Raw genomic sequence first — 26,291 nt, forward strand, 5'->3', positions numbered from 1 at the left:
GGGTCTGTACACTAGGTGAATGGCCAGGACAGAGTGGACAGAAGTGGATGATAGCAGAGTCCACACAAGTGGACTGCACAGTGGATTCTGTCACCTAGCTCCTTTACGACCTGCTGACTCTGGATCACTAGGCCCCAGACACACTCAGAGAGAGACTTACATACTGGCCATGTCAATAATTCACTCCTCATCCACTCGTTCCAAATCCACTGACCTTGTCTCTCAAATAGATGTGATAATACGCAATATCATCCTGTACTTTTCTATGAAAAGAGTGGTGCCTATATCTACGGTGTTATGGATGAGGGGAGAGAGTTAGGGAAGTAAGAACCCTAGGGTGCATCCGGGAAGCTCAGACTCCAGCCCTGCATGGCCATCTGGCACAATATGGCAGAGGGTAATCCACCTCCTTAACCCCAGCATCTGCCTAGGTGAAACTTGAGAGTCAGACTAAGTGTTTGCCTGCAAAGCCCAATGACATGGGGTTCGATTCCCCAGGACCCATGTAAACCAGACGGACAAAATAGTGCGTGCCTCTGAAGCTGGTTTGCAGTGACTAGAGGCCCTGTTGTGCCCACTCTGCCTGCGTCTCTTCTCTCTATCTCTCTCTGCTTGCAAATAAAATTTAAAGCAAATATTTTTTAAAAAGAAAATCTTCACTTTCGGCGCCTCCATAGTGTTTCTGCAAAGCCCTTGAGTACACCTCACCCCTTGGAAACATCCAGCAGGAGGGCAGGGGTTGGAGACCAAGCCTCTTCCCAAAGACCCTCACCAGATTACGGTCTTCCTACCAGCTTGCACATTTCCGATACACCACATGGAGTAGATAGCGCAGGTCTCACTCCTGGGTCACTGGCCCAGAGAGGTCACTCACTTGCAAAGTACTACTTGAGAAGTAGACGGACAAACTAGGGCTCGGGACTGGAGTCTCCTGGCCCAGCACCCCAGCTTCACGCGCTGCCTGCAGCTGTGGGGAGAGCAACACTGCCTTCCAGGCCCTCTGCCAGGATCTGGGCTTCCGCCGCCCCGGCTCGCCCCAGTGGACCGGAGGGATGCCCAGATCAACCTGGCCTATCATGGAAATGGAATTCAGCATGCAGATGAGAACTGCCTGGCCGCAGAACCTACCTCTTCAAGAAAGACGCTAAAACTGCCATTCCATTGATTTAGCCAATAATGGCCAAGGCCACTGAGAACTCATTAGTCTCATCACTAAAGACATGAATTATTGTGATGGTTTAATCTTCATGTTAGCTGACTGCATTCAGAGCCACGTAGGGCACATACGTTGGGCATGTATGTGAGGGCATTTCCGGAGAGGTTGAACTGAGGGTGGAAGACCTATTGTAAATGTAGCATCGCCATGCCATCGGCTAGAGTTCCAGACTGAATACGAAGGAGGAGATGAGTGGAGCCCTGTGAACACCACGTGGCCGGCCACCTCGCACTCTTGCCCCCATGCCTTCCCTGACACGATGCACCCTCAAACCATGAGCCAAAATAAGCCCATCATCGGGTTGTTTGTGGTCACAGCAACGAAGTCACTAATAGGGTCACTGGCCACAGCAGTGCATACGGAATACCCAGTTGTGCCAGCTCTGCGCCAGCCAGCCTCCAAGGGAAAGATAAAGTCCCGTCTCAGTCTCAGAGACTGCGATGCTCACATGGGGACGTGGCACGATCAACGGGACAGCGACACAGCACAGTGGAGACGCACCGCCTGGGGACAGGCTGCGACGCACTTTGGGGGCTTAGAGAGTCACAGCATCGGCCTTGGCCAGACTATCCAAGAGGCCAAAAGGCCGCAGGGGCAGGAGGGAGCGGCGTTTCCCGTCACAGGAGAAAGGCTGTACAGGCTGTACTGTGCCTCACACGGCTCTTCCTTCCAGCATTTTCCACAAGCTTTTCTGTCTTGAATCCACTGAACATCTAGGTCTATTGTAAGACATTTCAAGAGAGGATTTCAAAAGCAATAGTGTTCCCCATTGGCTTCCCCTGAGGCTTATCAGTGTGGGGCGTGCAGGTGTTTGTAAAGGATGGGATAGGAGGACGTTCTGGATACTCTCGAGGAAGGACATCTGCCAGCTGACTCCTGTGGCTTTGGCAGCCCCAGCCCCTGCTGTGCGTTAGTCCTCTGGGGGATTCCTGGGCCTGGGATGGGGTCAGGTGATGATTTTTTTAAAGTTATTTATGAGAGAAAGAGAGAATGGGTGGACCAGGGCTTCCAGCCACTACAAACGAACTCCAGATGCATGTGCCACCTTGTGCATCTGGCTTACGTGGGTCCTGGAGAATTGAATCTGGGTCCTTAGGCTTCACAGGCAAGCACCTTAACTGTGAAGCCATGTCTCTAGCTCAAGGTGACTGATTTTTAAAAGCCACTAGACCAGGTAGCCCCTGGTGGAGAGCATGACTGAGCTCAGCATCCTTACAAGCAGAAGCCAGTTCCCCATCTTCCCCTCTCCTTCGAGAGCCTCATCCGTGGATTGCTTCTTCTCCCCGCAGAGCCAGCCCTCCTCCCTGGTCATGCTGGACCTCCTGCGCGTGGCTCGGGACATCGCCTGCGGCTGTCAGTACCTGGAGGAAAATCACTTTATCCACAGGTGAGCCCATGAGTTTGCTGTCCCTCAGCTTTCTGATGCCTCCCGGGATGTCTCAAAGGCAGCTTGTCGCCAGAGTAGAATAGATCTCAGAGCCAGGGAGAGGGCTCAGCACCCTCATGAGAGCCGAATGCAGCCATGCACATTCCCAGTGCTGGGGAGGCAGAGACAGGAGAATACCTTGAACTTACTAGCTAGCTAAACGGGACAGATTAGTGAGCTCCAGGTCTAGTGAGCAATCTTGTCTCAAAAATAAATAAATAAATGGATGAATGAATAAATAAAATGGAGAATGATTGAGGAAGGTACCTGATGTCTCCTATTTTGTTCACATGCACACACATATGTACAAACACACATATACACATGCGTATCACACACACACAAAACAAAAAAATAAGTCTCTCTCCAGAGCTGTTTGGATGAATCATCTTTGTGTTTGAGGGAGTACCTGTCTCCCAGGGTTTCCCCCACCCATGTGTGAGGTATGTGTTGGAACATCTGCATGCTAGAGTTGGACACCAGTGAATGACTCTGGTCCTTTCATGGGCTTCCTTCCTGCATCTTGAATGTCTCAAGTCCTGCATCACCTGCGCCTCCCCCACCTAAAACTGGGGTCCTTGCAGAGAATGTAAAAGAGTTTATATTTTCACATATATGACAGTGACTAACTCAAAGGTAGGAGTCCTGTTTCTTCATTCAGCTCTGTGTTCTTGCATATAAATGTTGGTTGAATAAATTTCTTCTGAAATGATCTGAAGTGAAGCATAATGATAGTTATTTCTATATGCTATTTCTTCTGGTATGCATATATACATGCATGCATGCATACATACATATACTTTGTGTTTCAATGCTGTTTGGCCTGGGACATCATACCTTCACTTAAAGCAATAAATATTATAGCTCTCAGGTCTCTGTCTCTGTAGATGTTTGTGACAGCCTGCTCTGAAAGCTGAATAGTAGAGCATATTATCCGGCCTTTTGTAAAGTTCTTGTGATTTGCTTCTAATTCACCCAAGGAACTCACACTGTTTAACCCACATCTTCAAAGAGTCTAAGGCAGTCAACATTACTGGAATCTGTGTGCACGAAGTAGCGTCTGGGACATGCTGTGCATGTTTACACACAGAGGAGCATATGTGAAACCAGCCGTGCTTCCTCCCTGCTGATGTGGGGAACCAGAGGTCGGGAGGTACACATGCCTGAGTTCCCAAAGTCACCCTGGAGACAGGGCAGGAGCCTCCCTCACACCCCCTCCTCTCTTCGCTGCCACTTCATCATTTTGTCTTCTGTCCTTCCTCTTATCCTAACCTTCTCCAATCCACAGGCCATTTTGCTCAATGGAAATAATACCAGCAAAAGAGCAGGAGCCAGGACCAATCCTCTGCGTCCTCCTTCAAGGCCTCACTGTCTGCTTCAAATAGCAGCTCAAGTTTGTCACTGCCCTTTCCATAGCCTTAACCCTGGCTCTATGGCTCCTCCATCAAGACAAGTTGGTACTTCTTTTGGAAGTCATCCTTGCTTAGAGTCACCTTCTGTCCATGTTCTTTAGTATGGACTATGTGAGAGCAAGCTGTGTGTCTGTCACCTTGGTGACTGCAGGTGTCCCTCTTTGCTTCTCATTGAGACTGCTTCTGCACTGGCATCTGCACCTGCGCCCAGCAGTGCGGCACTCAGAGGCTGTGGCTGGGGCACCACATCCATTTTTTGGATATTTGAAAAAGTTGGAGAACAGACAGAGAGAAAGAGGCAGAGAGAGAGAGAGAAAGTGAATATGGGCATGCCAGGGCTTCTTGCCACTGCAAATGAACTCCAAAGGCATGTGCCACTTTATGCATCTGGCTTTACATGGGCACTGGGGAATTGAACTTGGATCATCAGGTTTTGGAAGCAAGTGCCTTTAATCACTGAGCCATCTCTCTAGCCAATGACTACTCTTTTGAAAAAAAAAAAAAAACTTGTTTTACTTTTTTTCCTTCTCTTGTCCCCAATCCCTCTCTTACTCAACCCCTTCTTCCTCTTCTACTTTGGTGTGTGTGTGTGTGTGTGTGTGTGTGTGTGTGTGTGTGTGTGCGTGTGTGTATCACTGACTTTAGTTAGGGTTGCCTGTATGAGCAGGGGTGGGGGACTTTTCACCAGAGCATATGAAACTTACCTGTGGCTACGCCACAGAAGAAAATGTCTCCCTCTCCCCAAGCAGCCATTAACTGCCAAGAACTCCTCGAGGAGGGAAGGGCCCTCCTGCCCTCCTCCATCACGCACAATGGAGTGTGGATGGGCCCAGCGTCTGTGAGCTCTGCTCTCTGTGATGTCATCCCATGCTCTGCATGCGTGACTACAGGATCGTGGTCTCTAGAGATTCCTGGCACTGCCAGATGTAGAAGGAGTCATTGAAGGTCGGAGTTAAATCCCAGAGTAATAGTTTGTTGCTGTTTTCATCATTTTCACAAAGATCAATTGTCAAAAATCAAATCAAAACTATATCAAGTGTTTTCTGCCATGCATATGAGCAACCCTTGAGCAACTGGCTAAGACTCTCTAATTTAATAAAACCCGTGGCAAGAGTCATATGATTCTTCATAAGCGTTAAGAGGTATTCTATCAGATTATTTTGTTTGCAGTTTCCAATTTTTTTAAGTAATCTCCACTTCCCAAAATCCTAGTTCTTTACACTCATTAGTGTTGAACCAGTGTTTTTTCATGTCGATGCATAGATATCTCAAACAAACAAAGCCCTTCACATATACACACACAAAAAGTTGGGGTTTGGGGTTTTTTATTTGTTTGTTTGTTGTTTTGGGGGGGGTTGTTTTGTTTTGTTTTTGGAGCAGGGTCTCACTCTAGCTCAGGCTGACCTGGAATTTGCTATGTATTTTCAGGGTGGCCTCGAACTCATGGTGATCCTCGTACCTCTGCCTCTCTAGTGCTAGGATTAAAGGCATGTGACACCATGTCCTGCCAAAACAATGATCTTTGTGTAAATATTAAAATTAGAGAAGATATAAACACAGTAAATTCAGAATCTGAGAAAGTTTACCATGTATGTAATAAAAAAGGGTGATCATATTGCTGTCAAATGATAGCTAATACCTTATACTTTTAAGATAAATTATAACTTGCAGCTATGACAGTAAAGTATAAAGACTATTGCATGTCTACCCGTGCTCGTTTTTAATAAATATTTTGTTTTTATTTATTTATTTGAGAGAGAGGAAGGCAGAGAGAGAGAGAGAATGGGCGTGCCAGGGCCTCTTGCCACTGCAAACTCCAGATGCATGTGCCACCTTGGGCATCTGGCTTACGTGGGTCTTAGGGAATCGACCCTAGGTCCTTTGCACTGTTGGCAAGTAACCACTAAGCAATCCCTCCAGCCCAAACTGTGTCTTCTAAAATAGATTCCCCAAGACTCTTATCTTAGGAAATTCAAGCTGAAAAAAAAGTTACTTTCAAAGCAAGCAGCCTCTTGCCTTCTCATGGAGAGGAGCTCTCTGTACTCGCTCCTCCTTCCTTCTCTTAAGTTTGGGCTTCTCACCCCCCCCCACCCCCGACCTCCTTCGCAAGAGCTCCGCACTCTTCCCTTCTCTGAAGTACTGGGCTCTCCCACTTTTGGGAAGGCCATGCATGCCCTTTGGGCCTGAGCTCTGTCTTCTTTCCTACTCTACTCTTAAGTTCTAGATATAATTTAATAAAACCTGTAAACACACACACACATATCTACACATACACATACACATTGTCAAGTGATTTAAGTGAAAAGACACAATGGCCGAAATTGCCCACCTTGGTCACGTGGGGTCGCACACTCTTGTAACTCTAGCACTGAGGTGGCAGCAGGAAGACTGTCCCAAGTTTGAGGCCAGCCATGTCTACATAGCAAGTTCAGTTAAGCTAGGGCTACATAGTAAGTCCCTGTCTCAAAAAAATAATTAATAACATAAAAATTGTTGCTGGGTATGGTGGCACATGTCTTTAATCCCAACACTCAGGAGGCAGAGGTAGGAAGATCTCTGTGAGTTTCAGGCCAACCTGAGACTACATAGTAAATTCCAGGTCAGCCTTGGCTGGAGCAAGACCCTACCTCAGAAAATAAAAATTTTAAAGAAGGGCTGGAGGGATGGCTTGGTGGTTAAGGCATTTGCCTGCAAAGCCAAAGGACCCAGGTTCAACTCCTCAGGACCCACATTAGCCAAATGAACAAGGAGTACATGTGTCTGGAGTTCATTTGCAGTGGCTGGAGGCCCTGGCAAACCCATTCATTCTCCACCCCCATTTCTCTGTCAAATAAATAAATAAAATTTTTTAAACATTGTTAAAGAAAAAGATATTGTCCAAGTCCATGAAAGCTTTGCCTCTGGGGTCACTTGGTTGTTTACATGAGGAAATCACCTTTTAAAGTCTTCCCACGAGATAATTAATAGATCCACAGACCACTCTCCCCACAGAGTCACCTCGACTTCTCCCGCCCCACACCCTGAACCAGCACCTCAGGTTCATGGACTTGCATTAACATCACCTTCTGCACTCACACCAAAACTGCATCACCACACGAAATGCTTTATGGTTTAAAATTAAATCTGCTGCTTCTGGACATGGGTTATGGCAATGTCAACCCTTGTGTGCCTTCCCACCAATTCTGGGTGCACCCTATGACCTTACAGCCACCTCCTGCTATTACACTCACGAGCACGTTTTCAAGCAAGTATTTCATGTGTCAGTCTAAGGACCTTTTGGGGACCATCAATATCATTCCTAGTTCACTGTATTTCTCTGCAAAACCTGTGGCTCTATAGCCAACTGTCTCCCTTTGTTTTGATGCCATTCATTTTATTATCGGGGGGCTTTATTTGGGAATTTTATGCACCACTGCCCCTCAAAATTCAACCTAACCCTTATGAATTGCATCAATGGAGTTAAGAACATTCATCTCCCACTCCAGCTTGTCCTTTGGTATTGTAAGCCTTGATCCCTAATCCAAGACCTACTTTTATTATTTTTTCCTCAATCTTCAATTTTTATTCATTGTGTCTGTTGAGACCAGCCCTCATTATGCAGCCTAAGCTGACCTAGAACTTGCTATGTGTCCCCTGATGGTCTCAAACCCAGGTCCTCTTGCCTCAGCCTCTGAAGTTGGTGCTACCCTCCTAAGCATCCTAGTTTTCAAAGACTGTCTTAACCAGTTGTTTGTTATCCAACATCTTTCTCAACCATGAAGCCAGTTGAAAATATAAAAATACCATCCATGCCCCTCAGGTCCTTCTTGTCTTCTCTACACAGGACTTGAATCTGCTGAGAGCCCCAGTCCAGACTTTGGGCTGTGACCTCAGTTCCCACATGCATGTCAGTGGGTAAGCAGTCTGTGACAAGGAGGGCAAGTGGAAGGCTCACGGTGGTGCATCAGAGGCAGGATGCAGGAAAGTGGGCCACCTGGAGCCCAGCAGCAGAAAAACCAATATCAAAGCCTGAGGGAAGAGGCTCGGAAGGTGCATGGCTTAGCGAAGGCTTCAGACACAGTCACAAGTGTCAGAACTACACTGGTTGTTCTTCTAGAAAACTAAAACTGCTTGGGAACATTGCAGTCTACCTGAATTTTATGTCATGGAAGCCATGTTGTCCCAGAATATTTCCTCAGACTATAGATGCAGAGTCGTCCTGTAATCCATATATGATGACAGCCCAGAGCCAGACAGGATTTCTCATACCCCGTGGTCTGTACTGGGCTTGGCTGTGTTTTGTTGTTGTTTGGTTGCTTGGTTAGGCTTGGTGTGGTTTGGGGCTTGGATTTGTTTTTAATTGTTTTTGAGACAGTGTCTCACCTAACCCAGGAGGGCCTCAAACTCTATCTGTAACCAAAAATGACTCTGAGCTCCTGATCCTCCCCTCTCCACTTCCCAAGTGCTGTAGCTATGTGCCAGCACACCTGGCTTTTGCGTAGATTTTTAATAAAGGGAAGATATGATATACCCTGTATTTTACATGGTTATTACAAGAATTAGAGCTGAAACTCCTAGAACAATACACATGTTAGAACTAATAAGTCAGGACAATAAATTCTAGCTTGCATTACAGTTAATGTTATTACTATTGTCTCATTAAACATTGTCACTCAGTTCCCCTGATCCTCTCCCATTTCTCTGGAGGCCCATAAGCAGCATAACCATCCCTTTCCCGCTAAAGTCTAACAGAGGAAACACAGAACACAAGACAGAACTGTTTGTGCTCCATACTGGAGGTAGAGATCCTAGTGACGGGTGGTAGACATTTCATGGATAAAACTAGGAGAATTTTTCTTTTCTCTTCTCCCCAGGGATATTGCTGCTAGAAACTGCCTCTTGACCTGTCCTGGCGCTGGAAGAATAGCAAAAATTGGGGACTTTGGGATGGCCCGAGATATCTACAGGTAAGCAGACTGCCATCCCCATGGAAACCTGCCTCCTCCACCTTGTTCCCTCAGATGAGTAGCCTGAGGCTGCCTGTACTTTACATTATCTCCTTGTACCTATTCAACTTTCCATGAGATATCTCAGCAAGCTCCTTTCAGGACAAGAGACCCTTAATTAGTGCCCGGGGGCCTGAGAGTAATTCTCAGCGAGATGTGACAGCAGGTTCCTTTTCAGCGTGTCCCTCTGGTTCCAACCCTCGACTCCTGTCAAGTTCTAACACTGGGAATAACTTGGACAGTTGACAGGGGAGCATTCCTTCCACGTGAGCTTTGTGTCGTATTAACCCTCCCTCAGTGTTCAGGGGTTCTCCGTGGATGCCGTGGCATCTGTCACCTCGGGGCACAAACTCCCCGGAACAGACAAGGTCCTGGGTCTTTTCTGCTCCAGACGACATGGAAATAGAGTTCAGAATTCAGAAGCCCTTAGCTCAGCTTCTTGGCTTTTAAAACCCTCTCACAGTCTCAAGGTGAAAATAATAGCGCACTGGAGATGTACTTGTTAATGGAGTGCTTGTCTTGCATGCACAAGGCCTCAGGTTTGGTCCCCAATACCACGAATAACAATAATAAATTAACAATAGTGTTTCTTTAATTTAAAAAAAAATACTGTCTCTGGGCTGAGGAGATGGCTCGGGTCGATAAATCACTTGTCACACAAGCATGATGAGGGCCTGCTCTTAGAGCCCGGGACCCACGTAAAGCCAGACTTTCTCGGGAAGTCTGGAACTGCAGCGCTTCTGTGAAATAGGCAGACACGGGAGATCCCTGGAAACCTGTGGGCCGGCTAGCCTGGAGCTTGTAGAGGCAAACCTCACTTCGCCTCAAACAAGGTGAGATCTCCAACGCTGGGGGTCGTCACCTGACCCCCCTCCAACACGCACACAACGCTGCTCCTGGTGCACTTTCTCGCATCTATTCCCAAGCTCTGGTTTCTTCTTTTTCCAATTATTTACAGCTGGAATGTGTACGTCAGCAGACAAAGTTGCTCCCTTGCATGGTCGTGAGCTGACCCCTTCCCTAACCCACAGGGGCAGAGCAGGGAGGAACATGTTGTCATGGGGCTGGGACCCCTGGAGCATGAGAAGAGCTGGTGGCCATCTCCATGAGAGCCATCTGCCCCTGTGATTGTCACATGACTCTGTGTCCTCCACTGTGCCTTTTGCCACCTTCCCTTCCTCAGCACATTGCAGATTGCTCCTAGTTTAAAGCACAGCCACGCAGCCTTCTCTGGCTGGGCCTCCACTCGGACAGCTCCCTGTGGAGAGCAGCTTTCCACCTCTATGGAAAATACCAGAGATAATTTAGCCTGCAGGATGGAAAGGTTCACTTTGGCTAACAGTTGCTGAGGGCTCAGTTCTTTGACCCTGCTATTCTGGGCCTGTGGTGGCCCAGCATGTCATGACAAGAGCCCTTGGCACCTGTTCACCTCATGGTGGATAGAAATCAAACAATAAAGAAAGAGGGAGAATTGGGATGGGGCCCCCACTATCCCCTCCAAGAGCCTCCAGTGAACTCCTAGTGAAGCTCCTCCTCCTCAGTGATCCACGGGGCTCTGGGGACACGTAAGATCTGGACTAAAACAGCTCCTTATCTCTAGACTTTGCTTTAGTCCCTCTGCTTCCCACATAGCTCCGTCATGTTCCCTCTATGATGTTTTCCTTGTCTCTTACTCCCATCTCAAGTATAACAAATCAATCCTTCACCCACGTCTGGACTCCACGCCATACATCATCAGATGTGGTGACTGTGCTGTAAGTGCAGATGTATGTGTTTCTTCCACTAAACAGTGTCCTTGGAACACAGACTGACTTATGTATGTCCTCAGCACATGGCAGAGTCCCCGATACATATTAATACTCAGTACATGTTCATTGAAGTAAGTAATTAGCACAGACAGCTGTTGGGAAGCTGCCTCCCATAACAACAGAACACGTGCAGACGCAGAACACCAAGCTAGGTGTGGAATTGGCTAAACAGGTAAATGAGTTAATTTATTGGTTCTTATTAGCAAATTACATCAATGACATTACTGATGACAACTGCTACGAAGTGAATGCATCACGTTTTCAGTCAGTTCATGCCCAGCCCCACGTCCCTCGGTCTGGGTATGCCGTGGAAGGCAGCCTCCCACCAGCTATCTAGATTATTTGCTGAGCGCCTACAGGGAGCTAAACGCTGCTGTATAAGTGCCACGGAGGATCCAGAACGAGTAAGACACAAACCCTGCCCTCGGCCCTCCCATTTCGGGTCTTGCATTGCTGCAGGTCATTGGGAACATGCTGCCGTTCCCAGGCTGGAGTAATGTTATTCATCCTGAGTTATAATACACAAAACCCAACAGGGAAATGTAAACCTCTGCTAGCAGGGAGCTCAGCTCCGGCATAGATCTTTTCCCTCGTGCCTCTTGTGGGCCATTAGGTGACATGAACGTTCTTAACTAAATGATCTGTGTTCCCCTGATCTCCACCCAAACCACCAAGGGCCTGTCGTTCATTTCAGTCCTTTCACGGGGGCACCGTGTGGTTTCCCCTTGCTCAGCAGAGTGTCTGTTCAGTGCCATCTCCGGGTCCAAGCTCTGTTTCTTCTTCTTCTTTTCCAGAGCCAGTTACTACAGAAAGGGAGGGTGTGCCATGTTGCCCGTTAAATGGATGCCCCCAGAGGCCTTCATGGAAGGAATATTTACTTCCAAAACAGACACGTGGTGAGTCTTTCTGTCACCCTCTTCCAGGTGTCATTGCGGCTAGAGATGGTCCTCTGGGGCCAAATGACCAGTACTCCTCAGGGAGTCCCTTTGCCAATGGGAAGGAGAAGAAAAGCTTTTGAACCATGGCAATGGTTCTCACATATTGGTGTTTTTCTGAATTGTCATCAAGGCTTCTTAAAATGCAGATTGCTAGAGTGTATGATTCAGAAGGTCTGAGATCACATTTCTAGTAAGTTCATAAGTGATGCTGACCAGCTGGCTGGGCAACCACACCCTGAGACCCCTCACCATTTTATTTATTTATTTGTTTTTAGAGAGAGCACACAGGAAAGAGAGACAGGGAGAGAGAGAGAATGAATTGGTGAGCCAGGGCCTCAGCTACTGCAATCGAACTCCAGATGCGTGCACAAGCACTGGGACCTGGTTTTGACCCTCACATAAAGGTGCACCCCCGGTGGCGTGCACCTGGAATTCTAGCCCTGAGGAGGTTGGGGCAGGCAGCTTTCTGGACCTGAAGCTCACGAGCCAGCCAGTTCAGCCTAATGGGTGAGCTCTGGGCTAAAGAGAGACCCTGCCCCAAAAAGAGGTGGACAGTGGATCTGAGAGCAATGCCCAAGGTTGTCCTCTGGTCTCCACACACACATGTATACCCACACACATACAAAAACATGCATGCATACATACACAGACATTATACACACATGCACATGCAGACAAACAAAAAAGAAAGAGAGGAAGGAAAAGAAAGAAGCAGTCTTTGCAAGTTTGCTAAACTAGGACTTAGAGGGGATAATTTTTCCTGAATTATGACATGACAAGTGTCATGATAAGAGGAGAGAAATGGGAAAACTTCCACATGCATAAGAGGAGTTAGCAGTGTGACCTTGAGACTGGAGTGACGTGGTTCTACTTTGAGGGACTCCAGCTGAAACCAGAAGCTAGAAAGAAGCAAGGAGCAGGATCTCCCCTGGCTATTCAGAGGGTACACAGCCTGTTGCCATGGTGAAATCAGCCCAGGAATAAAGACTTCAGGTGTCCAGACTTAAGAGCCATTTGTGACTGAACTTGTTGGGTTAAGCCATCAAGAGTCTGACAGTTTCTCACAGCGGCCGCAGGAAACACCCACAGCCTCTGCAGAGCCATGCAGCCTCCACAAAGTGGCCCTTGAGCTTCCAAGTGTACCACCCAGATACACAAAGTGGTGCACGCATCTGAAGTTCATTTGCAGCAACTAGAGGCCATGGTGTGCCCATTCTCTCCCATTCTCTCTCTCTCTCTCCTTGCAAATAAATAAAAATATTTTTAATTTTTTAATTAAAAATAAATGTAATATGGGCTGGAGAGATGGCTTAGCGGTTAAGTGCTTGCCTGTGAAGCCTAAGGACCCCGGTTCGAGGCTCGGTTCCCCAGGTCCCACGTTAGGCAGATGCACAAGGGGGCGCACGCGTCTGGAGTTTGTTTGCAGAGGCTGGAAGCCCTGGTGCACCCATCCTCTCTCTCTCCCTCTATCTGTCTTTCTCTCTGTGTCTGTCGCTCTCAAATAAATTAATAAATAAAATAAAAATTAAAAAAAATAAATGTAATGTGATATCCTAAGGAGATCTAGAAATAGAAAAAGAAAATTTGGAGACAACTCAGGAAATCTGAATAAACTATGGGTTTTAGTTAATAATGCTTAATGCTGTTTCATTAATTGTAACAAATGTATCATGTTAATTTAATACTAAACAGTAGAGACAATTGAGTGTGGGGCATATGAGAATACTGTATGTGCAATTTCTTCACAATTTGAACTGCTTTAAAAAGTCAGGGTTTTTTTTTAATCTGATGATGGGAATATAAAAGTTATAGGTAGGTTGGAGGATGGAATTAAATGAATCTTCTGAGAAATGAAGCAATTCTAAAGAGATGGGGCACACAGGAAGAAAAAAGAAAATTAAGAGGATTAGAGCAATTGATCGGATAAGAGGCGGATAAAATAGAGGTCCCAGAAGAAGGGATAGAGGAAATGAAGAAATAAAAATGTCAAAGAAATAATTCAAGATTTCCCAGAACAGGACATAAATTTCCAGAGTGAAGGCATCCACCAGGTGTCAAGCCCATGGGTCCAAAGAACCACAGTCACTCACGTACACCATCATGAAGATCCGATCCAGCGGGGACGAGGATAGAAAATGCTGAGATTAAAGACACGGAATCCAAGTGGCAGGGGACAGCTTACCCACACAGGAAGCACAGGACAGTGGGCAGATGTCCTCCAAATGCTGACAGCCTTGCATTGAGGCGATATCCCAACAGGGTGTGGCCCCCTTCCTAAGCCCATGTTGCATGTTACAGGCGGGAGCCTTGCTTGCTTTTTAAGCCCATGAGCTTTGCCATTTTCTAACCCAGTGGGTCTCAGAGGGAGATCGACAGGTCAGCAACATCAGTGCTGCCTTGAAACTCATTAGAAATGCACTTTTGGCCCCCACCTTAAGCCTCCTAAAGCAGGAACTCCAGGGTGAGGCCAAGCAGTTTGTTTAGACAAGCGCTTCAGAGGGTCCCAGTGGGCTCCAGTGGAAGCCGGCGGTCACCCAGCCTGCCTCGAGGCCGACCGCCGCCAGAACTTCGTACCTGTTCTGAGCGCATGCACGCCCTACGAGCCGTCCGTTGTACTCGGATGTGGGGTGAGTCACTTTCCTAGTTGGGTGAAACACCCGACGAAAGCAGCTTACGGAAGCAAAGGTTTGCTGCGGCTCCCCGTCTGAGGTGCGGTCCTTCGTGGCGGGGCGGGCAGGACAGCAGGAAGCAGGGCGGCACCCGCACCCACAGCCAGGGGCCAGAGAGAGCTCATTCTGCCCGTCTGGGACTCCAGGCCATGGAATGGGGCCACTCGCACTTAGAGTGAGTCCCCCCTCAGTTAACCTCGTCTAGAAACTCTCCCACAGACCTGCCCAGAGGTGTGTGTCCTCGGTGCTTCTGGCGTCCATGGAGTTAACAAGATTAAACATCACAAGTGTCCACCTGAGAGAAATGTTGACACAAATAGACTTGGGCAAGGATGACCCCTGGCCCATTGCTTACAATAGAGAACAGGCAACAACTTAATTCTAACTCCAGCCTGGGATGAGAAACTGCTCATCGGCATAAGAGGACACTCCCTGAGTCGGAGAGATGGCTCGACAGTTGACAGTGATTCCAGAGCAGCCTTAAGGGCCTGAGACTGTGGCAGATCAGATCTCCAGAACCCAAGTAATCAGGTGGGTTCGTCCACATATGACTGTGATCCAGTTCTGAAGACACAGAATTGCTGGGGCTTTCGAACAGCAAGTGCTGGAATCAATAAGAGATGCCGTTGCAAGGAAAAGACAGGTGGTGTGTGATGGAGGGAAACAGCTGATATTACCCCCCTCCCGGCTACAGTGAGGTCTTTTCTTCAAAACGACAAAAAATAATGATCGCCATCTATTATCTATCTAAATCTGTCTACCTATTTGTCTTTGTAAATCTACCTACATCTACCTACCTATGTAGACAGGCAGACAACATTTACTGCCAACTCTTTGCCTTCTTGTTTCATTTTGCCTGAGTAGTTTTCTTGGTGGGGAGTGTTGTTTGGTTTTGGTTTGGCTTTTTTTGTTTGTTTGTTTTGTGCCTTGTAGGGCAGAAAGACCACCAGAGAGATTAATTCATGTGCCAGGCAGTTTACAGGCAGCAGAATCAAGAAATCTAACTTCCGTAACTACACAGGACGTCTGTCATAAAAGTCGTGTCATAACTCTGCTTCAACCTTCTCACCTGGAAAATACGGAAAACACTTCTGCCAGGTCTTCACCAGACACAACTTATGAAGGCACCCCCTGTCCGATAGAAATGTAGTTCTGTACAATTTTTTAATATTTTATTTGCTTGCAAGGAGAGAAAAGGGAGAATGAATAGGTGCACCAAGGCCTTCTGCCACTGCAAATGAACTCCAGAAGCATGTGCCAATTTGTGCATCTGGTTTATGTGGGTACTGGGGATTGAGCCCCAGGCCATCAGGCTTTGTAAATAAACACCTCTAACCGCTGAGCCATCTTTCCAGCCCTCTCTACGATTTCTTTTTTTTTGACAATATCTGCTAGCAACAGAAATCCATATCCAGCTACTAAAGCAAAGACAGGCTTTCCTTTTCTATTAAAAAAAAAATCATTAAACATTGACAATAAACTTGTCATCAAAATATCATAGGAGGACTGGAGAAATGGCTTGAAGGTTAAAGCACTTGCCTACAAAGCGTAAGGACCATGGTTTGATTCCCTAGAATCCAAGTAAGCCAAATGCACAAGGTGGCGCATGTACCTGGAGCATGCATTTGCAGCTGCTGAAGGTCCTGCCATGCCCATTCTCTCCCTCCCTCTCTCTCTCTCTCTCTCTCTCTCTCTCTCTCTCACTCTCGCTCTCGCTATCTCTTTCTCTCCAATAAAGTAAATGAAAATCATCTCAAATTCACTTAAAGCAAATAAGAAATCAAATACATTTTTAACTTTTTATTTATTTATTTACAAGAGAAGAGAGACAGACAGATAGACAAAGAGAAAGAGAGAGAATAGGCACACCAGGGCCTCCAGGTGATGCAAATGAACTCTAGATACATGGGCCACTTTGTGCCTCTGGCTTTATGTGGGTACTGGGGAATTGAACCCAGGTCATTAGGCTTTGCAGGCAAGAACCTTAACCACTGAAACAGCTCTCCAACCCCTCAAATACATTTTTAAAAGAGAAAAGAAAAACACCTTACCAGATATTATATACTTGTTTTGCACATACAAAAATAAAACAGAATGCTATCAATGAAAGATGCCAACAGATGAAATGAATAGATGAAAAAGCCTAGAAACAACTATTTTTCATCATAAATCAATAGGAAAAGGGAAAATTATTTTATGAAGTGCTGGAAGAGTAGATGTTCACAGAAACAAACTAGCTTAGCTCCTTCCATCACACTATACATCAAATTAAATTCCAGCTGAATTTGAGAGAGAAAAAAAACCAAACACACCTAAAAAAATAGCAAGTATTTATGTCATCTTTGGTGAAGAAAGAATTGCATAAAATAAATATATTTATCTACCTAAAAGTAAAAATCTTTGACGGGGGCTGGGTGTGGTAGTGCACACTTGCACACTTTTAGTCCCAGCATTTGGGAGGCAGAGGTGGGAAGATTACTATGAGTTCTAGGCCAGCCTGAGACTACACAGTGAATTCCAGATCAGCCTGGGCTAGAGATACCCTGCCTCAGAACAAAAAACAAAACAAAGTAAAAAAAAAAAAAAAAAACCCTTTGATAGGCTAAAAAATAAAATTATAAAGCAAGTAATAGTATTCTGGTCAGACCTGGTGCTACATGCCTGTCATTACATCTCCTCAGGAGGATTGCAAGTTCAAAGACTGGCTGACCACGGAGTTCAAGGCCAGCCTGGTCAACTTCACAAGATCGTCAAAATAAAAATGTCTCAAATAAGTAATGAGAGAGCTGCCAGTGGGGCTCAGTGGTAGGGTGCTTGCCTACCATGAGCAAGGCCCCACTTTCAATCCCGGCATCACCCCTCCAAGAATAAGTATTTGGAATTTTTTTAACTGTTTATTTTTATTTTTATTTATTTATTTGAAAGCCACTGACAGAGAGAGAGAGAAACAGGCAGATAGAGAGAGAGAGAGAATGGGCATGCCAGGGCCTCCGGCCAGTGCCAACGAGCTCCACATGTGTGCACCCCCTTGTGCATCTGGCTAATGTGGGTCCTGGAGAATTGAGCCTCGAACCGGGGTCCTTAGGTTTCAAAGGCAAGTGCTTAACCACTAAGCCATCTCTCCAGCCCATAAGGGGATAATATCTTTGATAAGGGGATAATGTCTTTGATTCAAAGAACATCTACAATTCAAAAGGAAAATTGATACTAAGATAATATACCTTGGTGGATAAAACTTGGGCAATATATAGGAGAAAAAATGAAGTGGAATCAGGGACCTTCTAGCAAAGCCTTCCACCACATTATCGAGTCAGTGAACACACTGGAAGTAGCCCCACCATATTTTCCTTTAAAATCAACAAGCATTATTCACGAGCACGCAGAATGCTGGGAGGCATGTCTGCTCTACTCCTGTACAGCGCTGATAGAGGAAATCAACACTATGTTCCAAGGACTTTTCAGTGTTCATAATATTTGGATCTAGTTATGCTACTAGAACTACCCTTGATTTTACTAGATTATCCTATTACTTTCAGATTGTTTATCCTAAAGAAACCCTGTTTTTAAAAGATGAACAAAAGGAAAAGAGGGGCAGAGGGGGTAGATCAGTGACCACTGGCACTCGCTCCACAGGTTTGCCGGCCAGCTTCTCTGGCTTTCCCAGAGGCAAAGCAACAAGGAGGAAGGTGAGGAGCAGCGGCCCCTGCTTGGCCTCTGACCTCCACACAAGTGCTGTGGCACGTGCGCACCCACCCCACCCCCACAAACACATTTTAAAAACCTGAACAAAGAGCCAGGCATGGTGACCCAAGCCTGCAATCCCACACCTTGGGAGAGTGAGGCAGAGAAATTGTGAGTCTGGGGCCAACTTGAGCTACATTGAGACCGTGTCTCCAAAATTTAACTGAAAACAAAAGTGCACAGAGATTTTCACATAGTGTTTTGAAAATTTTGTAACTTAAAAGCAATGCGATAAAGCAAATTGTGATACATCTCAGTAGAATAGTTTATATTCAGCTCAAATTCTATTTATAGATGTATTAGCTTGGAAAATGCTTATGCTTTAATAAAATGTGTGACATATTAAGGCTTTATAACTAGAATTGGGTAAAAAATCTCAACATAAAAGCTTGACTAGAGTAAAAAATATTCTAACCGTTGGTTACCTATTAATGGAGAATCACAGATGGTACTCAATTTTTTTATTTCCCTGTGTCTCAAGGGTATTCAAGTATTGGGACGGGAGAGATGGCTCCTAGTTAAAGGTGCTTGCTTGTGCAGGCTGACGGCTTGGGTTCAATTCCCCAGGACCTACATAAAGCCAGATGCACAAAGTGGCACATGTGTCTGGAGTCAGTCTCTCCCCCCCCCCCCCCCTCTGTCTCTCCCTAGCTGTTTGTCTCTCATATACAGTTACACTCTAGTCCAAGCTAGAATTGTGACCTGGAATTCACTCCTGTAGTGGTCCTCCTTCTTTGACCTCCCAAGAGCTGGGACTAAAGGCATGCACCACCATGCCTGGTTTATTTTTTTTAAGAGTCCTCTAATATATAAAAAGGCACAATGAGGACAAGTTTAAAATTTTAGAGTTCATCACTGAAGTAGACTTAAAACTCACCCACAGGGCTCAGGGAATTTTGTGGAAGAGGAGCAGAAAGATTGTAAGAGCCACAGGTTGAGAGACATGATCATGCCCACAGGCATTCCCTCCTCCCCCCACAAAAAATAACTGAATGCTGTTCCTACAACACATAAACTACAGCCCCATGGGGAACACCTATAACCCCACTAAGGAGTGTCCCCAACGGAATGGGGGCAGGGAGGAGGGAAAAGAGGGTACCAGCACATGATGTATCCATACGAAATATGTTGTGAATAGCAATAATAATAAAAGATTTTTAAATTTTTAGGTCTGTGTATCCACGCACGCCCACACCCTTACCCCTGTCTTCTGTCCCTCAGGTCCTTCGGTGTGCTGTTGTGGGAAATATTTTCGCTTGGGTATATGCCTTACCCCAGCAAGAGCAACCAGGAAGTTCTGGAGTTCGTCACCAGTGGAGGACGGATGGATCCGCCCAAGAACTGCCCAGGGCCTGTGTATGACTCTTAGGAACATTTCTTCTGGCCACTGAGCACAGCTGTTTTTAAGGGGCTTCCTTTTAAGATTAAGGGCCAGATGGCTGGCTTCCTTTAATATGTCCCAAGTCAGTAATGTGCCTGAGATTTCAATAAGATGGGCTGGCCTTCCAGCTACTCGAAAGTAATAATGCTGTGCATCCAAGAAGAGTGTCCGCAGCCTGGTTTGTGGACCTCCTGGGCCTACATTTCCCAAGAACCCCTAAGATTCTGTGGTCCACACAGCACCACTGCTCTGCACCCTGAGGTGTCTGAGTCTCTTTGATATATTTCTGTGTTTCATACTGTTCTTTTCCTGGTGTCCTTCACCTCCTTCCCACAAGCCAGGCAGATGGGGCGTAGGGTACCCCATCCTAGATGTGGCTTTAATTCAGGGATGGCACGAAAGGATTCCTATTTGGGTGTCTTTAGGACTGTTCTAGCATCCTACACTGGGTGTGCTTCCCAGGTCCGCCTGCAGGGGACAGCATATGTCAACACCGTGGGTCCTAGGAAGGTTACCAACCTCAAAGAGACCTAGAAGCAAGCCCTGGACTCCTTTAAAAAGAGCTGATAGACATGCACGTGGTCTCTCGCTTACCGCGCTCATTCTTTCAGATACCGGATAATGACCCAGTGCTGGCAGCATCAGCCCGAAGACAGACCCAACTTCGCCATCATTTTGGAGCGGATTGAGTACTGCACACAGGTACAAATGTCTTTCTCCCCGCTAAACCCTTAATCTACATAGCGAGGTCTTAAATATATCAAAATACAAAACGAAAGTTAAACCAGAGAATAAGATTTATGGTCACGAGAAGGAATATCCGTGATCTATGAAATGCAATTGTTGGTATCTGACTTTGCCCATTTCAGACAATAAATACTAATAACTTCCACTCTCTTCGCCTGCGCATGATACACGGCCAGACAGTGGTAGTAGTAGGGAATCAATTCAGCTCACTAAATCCCTGCAGAATACCTGTTTTTTTATTTATTTATTTATTTATTTTTTTGCTATTTTTATTTATTTATTTGAGAGTGACAGAGAAAGAAGCAGAGAGAGAGAGAGAATGGGCGTGCCAGGGCTTCCAGCCACTGCAAATGAACTCCAGATGCGTGCACCCTCTTGTACATCTGGCTAACGTGGGTCCTGGGGAATGGAGCCCCGAACCAGGGTCCTTAGGCTTCACAGGCAAGCACTTAACCGCTAAGCCATCTCTCCAGCCCTTTTTTTTTTTTTTGGTTGTTTTTTTTTTTTTTTTGAGAGAAGTATGAAGCTTGGAGTGTGGCCACACAACATGTGAAATGCGTAACAGTATACAATTGCTAAACCATATGCTTCCAGCTGTATCTATACACGTAAATATATATTAATCTAATACATATTAGAAATATCAATTAATATTAGAAATATTAACATACATTAGAAGTAGTAATGAAAAAAGCCAAAGTTCTGAAGAACTTTTAACACCATCTAACAACAGCATTTGGATTTACAGCACACAAATCACGTTTCACAGTATTTCACTTCATCCTCATTGGGAGTTCATTTTATCCTATATTCACGTCATCTGGTTTTACAGTGGAGGAGTCAGGCTTGGGGATGCACCCATAAACACAGGCATGCACCCATAAACACACACACACACACACACACACACACACACACTTACTTCAGGGTATTTTCTCCAAAGTATAGAACCTTCCTTTCAAAGGAGGTCATTTTGCACACACACATTTTCATTAGCTCTGAAAATAATAAACAGGGAAGGAACTAAGGCTTTTTAAAAGGGGGTCAGGAGCCAGCGTGGTGGCACATGTCTTTAACCCCAGCACTCAGGAGGCAGAGGTAGGAGGATTGTTGTGAGTTTGGGGCCACCCTGACATTCCAGAGTGAATTCCAAGTCAGCCTAGGCTACAGGGAGATCCTACCTGGAAAAAAAAAATAAAAAAAGAAAAAAGAAAGAAAAAGAAGAAGAAGAAGACAGCCTCTCTTTTTTACTGACAAATATTGGGCCAATGTGTTCTTCTGTGAAGTCCAGCTATTCCCATCAATTCTATTTCCCCAGCGTTCTCTTCCATACTTTCTCCTTACACCTGTGGCAACTGTGCCTGCTTGTCTGTGACCACCTACTCTGCACAGAGGAGCTACCACTACGATGTCTGGTGCAAACTGGTTCTGTGGTTGTCCTGATGGCTGCCCAGGATTTCCAGGGCTCCAGAGAGAGCCCACCATGTTCAGAGCCCTGAGACAGCTGTCCATGTAGCAATGTGACGCAAACCATGGTCACCATCGAGGGAAATCTCCCAAACCTGATGAAAATAGGAGGCAGTTAGTGAGAGCAAGCCACCCTCTCTGTGGCAGACAACAGGAGTCACGTGGTCTTTTAAATTGGAAGAAAGTTATTGGGAATAGATGACAAAATAGGTTTTCTCCCTAAATATTATTTTTTATTTTTTTATTTTTTTAAATATTTTTTTATTTTTATTTATTTATTTGATAGTGACAGAGAGAGAAAGAGGCAGATAGGGAGAGAAGAGAGAGCATGGGCGCGCCAGGGCCTCCAGCCACTGCAAAGGAACTCCAGACGTGTGCGCCCCCTTGTGCATCTGGCTACTGTGGGTCCTGGGGAATCAAGCCTTGGACCAGGGTCCTTAGGCTTCACCGGCAAGCGCTTAACCGCTAAACCATCTCTCCAGCCCCCCCTTTTTTAAATTTTTATTTGCAAACAGATAAGAGAGAGGGAGGGCGGGAGGGAATGGGAGCATCAGGGCCTCTTGCTATTGCAAGCTTGGAGTTCTGGCTTTACGGTGGTAATCAAAGCCAGGCCTTCAGGCTTTGCAAAACCACTGACCCACCTTCTCCAGCCAAGACAAAGTAGTTTAACCCCAGCACTCGGGAGGCCGAGGCAGGAGGGTCACCGTGAGTTCGAGGCCACCCTGAGACTACAGAGCGAATTCCAGATCGGCCTGAGCTGGAGAGAGACAGGCAATCTGAGCAGTATCCGGAGGGCGTCCGCGGTGCGTGCGGGGCGCCCATCCCCGTGCCGCTGGCCAGTGTCCACGCTGTCCTCCAAGGCGGGCCTGGGCACGAGCATGCCGCCCGTGACCCCAGTGACCGTCCGTGTGTCTGTCCCCGCACAGGACCCCGACGTCGTCAACACCGCGCTGCCCGTGGAGTACGGGCCGCCGGCGGAGGACGAGGACAAGGTGCCCGCACGGCCCGCGGACGCCGCCGAGCCGCCGCCGCCGCCACCGCCGCCGCCGCCGCAGGTGTCCGCGCGCCCGCCCGCGCCCTCGTCGTCGTCCGCCGCCGCCGGGCACGGCGCCGCCTCGGCCAACAAGCCCACGAGCCTGTGGAACCCGACGTACGGCTCGTGGTGCGCCCGCGCCCCGCGCCCCGCGCCCGGCCCGGCCCCCCGCGCCGCCCCGACCCCCGCCCCGGGCCCCGGCCGCCTGCCCGGGGCCGCGCTGCTGCTGGAGCCCGGGGCGCTGGCGGCGGGCCACAAGGACGTGCCGCTCTTCCGCCTGCGCCACTTCCCGTGCGGCAACGTCAACTACGGCTACCAGCCGCGCGCGGTGCCCCCCGAGCCCGGCCTGCGCGCCAAGGCCAAGGCCAAGGCCGCCAGCCCGCCCGCGCCCTGAGCGCGCCGCCCCCGCAACCCCCGCCCCACCACGGCCTGGGGAGGGGCGACCAACCAGACACCAAACGTCACCTTCATTTTGTGCCAACTTGTTTTGAAGTGCCACATTTAAAAAACAAAAAGCTGTGTTTTCAAAATGATGCTTTTAGAAAGGTTTTGAGCATGGATTCATCCTATCCTTTCAAAAGAAGAAGAAGAAAAATACCATAAAAAACTAAAAACAGTGCAAGGCCCAGATGGGTTGCGTAAGGTGTTCATGCATGGTCGCTGTATGCTTCCTTCTGCTGCTTGTCAATTGTGTGCTCTGCTTTGGTGTCGTCAGAACCGGCTGCTGGGGCGGCTCGCGGTGGGAGTCTCGGGAGGTCCCTCACCTTGAGGACGTGCCGTGAACTTACTCGAGGCGCGAGGGAGCAGAAATAAAGCAATCAGTTGCAATGACTCAGCATGGGGAAAGATAGTCTTTGCCTGGAAGAGGAAAACCGTGAACGGAAACGTCGCCCTGGGCGGTGGTTAGATGCTTTTAATCGTTCCGACTCATCACCGATTATTTTAAAAAAATGTCGTGAATAGTTGCGTAGTATAGAGAAAATATGTATATAGTCATCCAAACAAAATGCATACATCACAAGTGTCTTGCACATAATGAAACACAAGTGAAATTCCAGAGATTCAAGCACCTGTTACTATGCCTCATGCCTTAAAACCTTCCTACTAAAACTAAACCGAGTGTGAGGTTTCCTACTGGATTTAGAACTTAAGACTTAAATTACTGACTTTCAAAGTCTCCACTGATTCAAATCTGACCATTTAAAAAGCAAAAATGTTAAGCAGCAGCGATACACAGCAGCATAGAAATTTGTCCTTTTGTGAACATGCGTGTCCATGCATCTGAGGCCCAAACCAGCTTGTCCTGGTCACCGTGGACTGGGTAGTGGGGGACAGACCCTCCCAGTATCTGTTCTACTCCCCCGAGCTTTCCGGCGGCGCTCAGTCGTGTGACCTTGGCATACTGGGAACACAGGTGTGGCGAAACATCCACAGCATGCTGTGCATAGCGACAGAGTGCAGACCAAAACAAAGCATTTGTCCTCGAGGCGGCAGAGAGGAAAGGCAGTATGGAATGCTTGGAGAGCTGAGGGCAACGCTGACGCATTACAGTGGGTGTTCTGAACCTAGTTTTCACAAGATGAGATTTATTTCTATGAAATGGAATCGGGAACTCATTAAATACACATGCTTATGCAATAATCGTTTTATCCATAAGTCCTCATTTCCTTCTTTTTTTCTGCTTCTCTGTAGTCTCCGTCCCTGGTGGTGGCTGTGCTGAAGAGTCTATTAGGAGGAAAACATTCTTATTACTTGCTAGGTACAAGCATTCCCAAGCAAGGGACCGTGCGTGTGTGTATGTGTGTGCGTGTGTACCTTTCATCACACTTCCTCAATTTAATTGACATCAGAATGGTTACTCTGAGTATAGGAGAGTCAATGAATCCCACACCAACATCAGGCAATTGTTCAGCCCTCTTAAGACATTTACCTGGTCCTAGAGATGGTTCTGAACGTATGAGGCTGCACTAGTACCCCAGGGACTTTTCCACCAGGTAGATATATACATGAGGCTCACACATCAATGGCCCCACCAGTAAGTAACTGTATCGGCCAAGTCCATGCCAGTCATGGTTCAGGTTCTGAGGCAAACTAGCCACATAATGAAAAGGCATTGTTCCAGCTCACAACCCACCCAAAGAAATGTCACTCTAAGAACTGCTCTCCTGAAGTATGACAGACGCTGTTGGTGGCTGAGGAAGCAACTCCATGTCCTAACACAGTGACCATGAAGCAGGCAAGGCGCCACACAGCTGAACAGCTAAGTCTTCATTGTAATCAATGGGGGAGGGGGACCTAGCCCCTTTCCACTGTAAAAAGTACAAATTCAGGTTGTGCCTTACTACCACTGAGGTTGGTGTGCTGCGGTTCTCCAGTTGTCTTCACTGGGATCAATGTCCCATACATGAGAGTCAGCTCTTAAAAGCTTGTGTTCATGGATAAGTAAATAAATAATTCCATACTGACCTGTGATGACCTCAAGATGTTTCATTGGCGTGGGTGGAACCCCTAGGTAGCAGTGTTATATCAATCTGGACGACTGTCCACTGAAATGGTGGCCCGCCATATGGCTGCAGCAGTTTATGCAGATGCTACAGACTGCTAAATTAATTAACTCTGATAGCAAGTTCAACTTAGAATGTGACAAGCACAATTAAAGTTTTCATGAGCCACCCTAATTAAACCATAAGCTAGTAGAACTATTTATATCCCATGTCTCTAAAAAAGGAAGTCAAAGGTCAAAACTGTTCCGCTGGGGAACCAGCAAGATGTGAGGAACAGCTAGTTTAGTAATATGTGACATCACAGAATTATAGCAAATCAGAAGAGAAGAAAATCCCTTTGTAAAAAGGAATATGTTCTGTTTAAGCCGTTAAGACTAGATTCTCTTCCATCAGGTAGAGTATGAGTCGTGGCTACCCTGCAGTTACCTGCCCTGATGGCACCTCCATATTCAGAAGGACAGCAAGAGACCTGTCTCGCTGCCATGAGGGAGGTCACACGCTGTGCAGAAGCATGTGCACCCTTCCTGCGCCCTGGAAACCCTCAAGTGCTGTGGGGTTGGGTGTGTGTCTTGTCTCCCGTCCTTGCCCTCAGGACCAGCCACACTTGTGTCAACACCTCCATGTCTCTGGGATTGCCCATTGGTGGCATGGTTTTATTTCAGCCACCACATTTTGTGACAGTCACGAGAATCCTACCAGAACCTTCTTTACAAGTAAAAAGAAGAATAGAAAGATGACCGTACTTAGAATTAAGTTCTAAATGTCAAAAAGAGGCATCACAGAAAGTATTTTTATCAATTGAAGTAAATCTTTTTTAAAAAGTAAACTAGAATAAAATAGCCGCCCCAGAATACTTGCTAAACCCTAGGGCTATAAAATATCATGCTTGGAGATTAAGTTTATTCTAACCTGCAGGGCTTTATATTCAAATTTGCAGGGCATACCAGTAGGCAATTCTAATGAA

General features: G+C 46.8%; 1 protein-coding gene across 1 annotated transcript in view; it reads left to right on the forward strand.

The window, feature by feature from the left end:
• Alk (ALK receptor tyrosine kinase) overlaps nucleotides 1-23,217 on the forward strand; it is a 747,750-nt gene extending 724,533 nt beyond the window's left edge. The window contains exons 24-29 of the mRNA XM_045149222.1: nucleotides 2,506-2,603; nucleotides 8,908-9,000; nucleotides 11,642-11,743; nucleotides 19,417-19,551; nucleotides 20,188-20,278; nucleotides 22,717-23,217. Of these exons, the coding sequence (XP_045005157.1) occupies nucleotides 2,506-2,603; nucleotides 8,908-9,000; nucleotides 11,642-11,743; nucleotides 19,417-19,551; nucleotides 20,188-20,278; nucleotides 22,717-23,217 (1,020 nt within the window). The remainder of the gene's footprint in view (nucleotides 1-2,505; nucleotides 2,604-8,907; nucleotides 9,001-11,641; nucleotides 11,744-19,416; nucleotides 19,552-20,187; nucleotides 20,279-22,716) is intronic.
• Nucleotides 23,218-26,291: the final 3,074 nt, after the last annotated feature.

The sequence above is a fragment of the Jaculus jaculus genome, chromosome 5 (genome assembly GCF_020740685.1).
Source record: "Jaculus jaculus isolate mJacJac1 chromosome 5, mJacJac1.mat.Y.cur, whole genome shotgun sequence".
Taxonomy (NCBI): Eukaryota; Metazoa; Chordata; class Mammalia; order Rodentia; family Dipodidae; genus Jaculus; species Jaculus jaculus.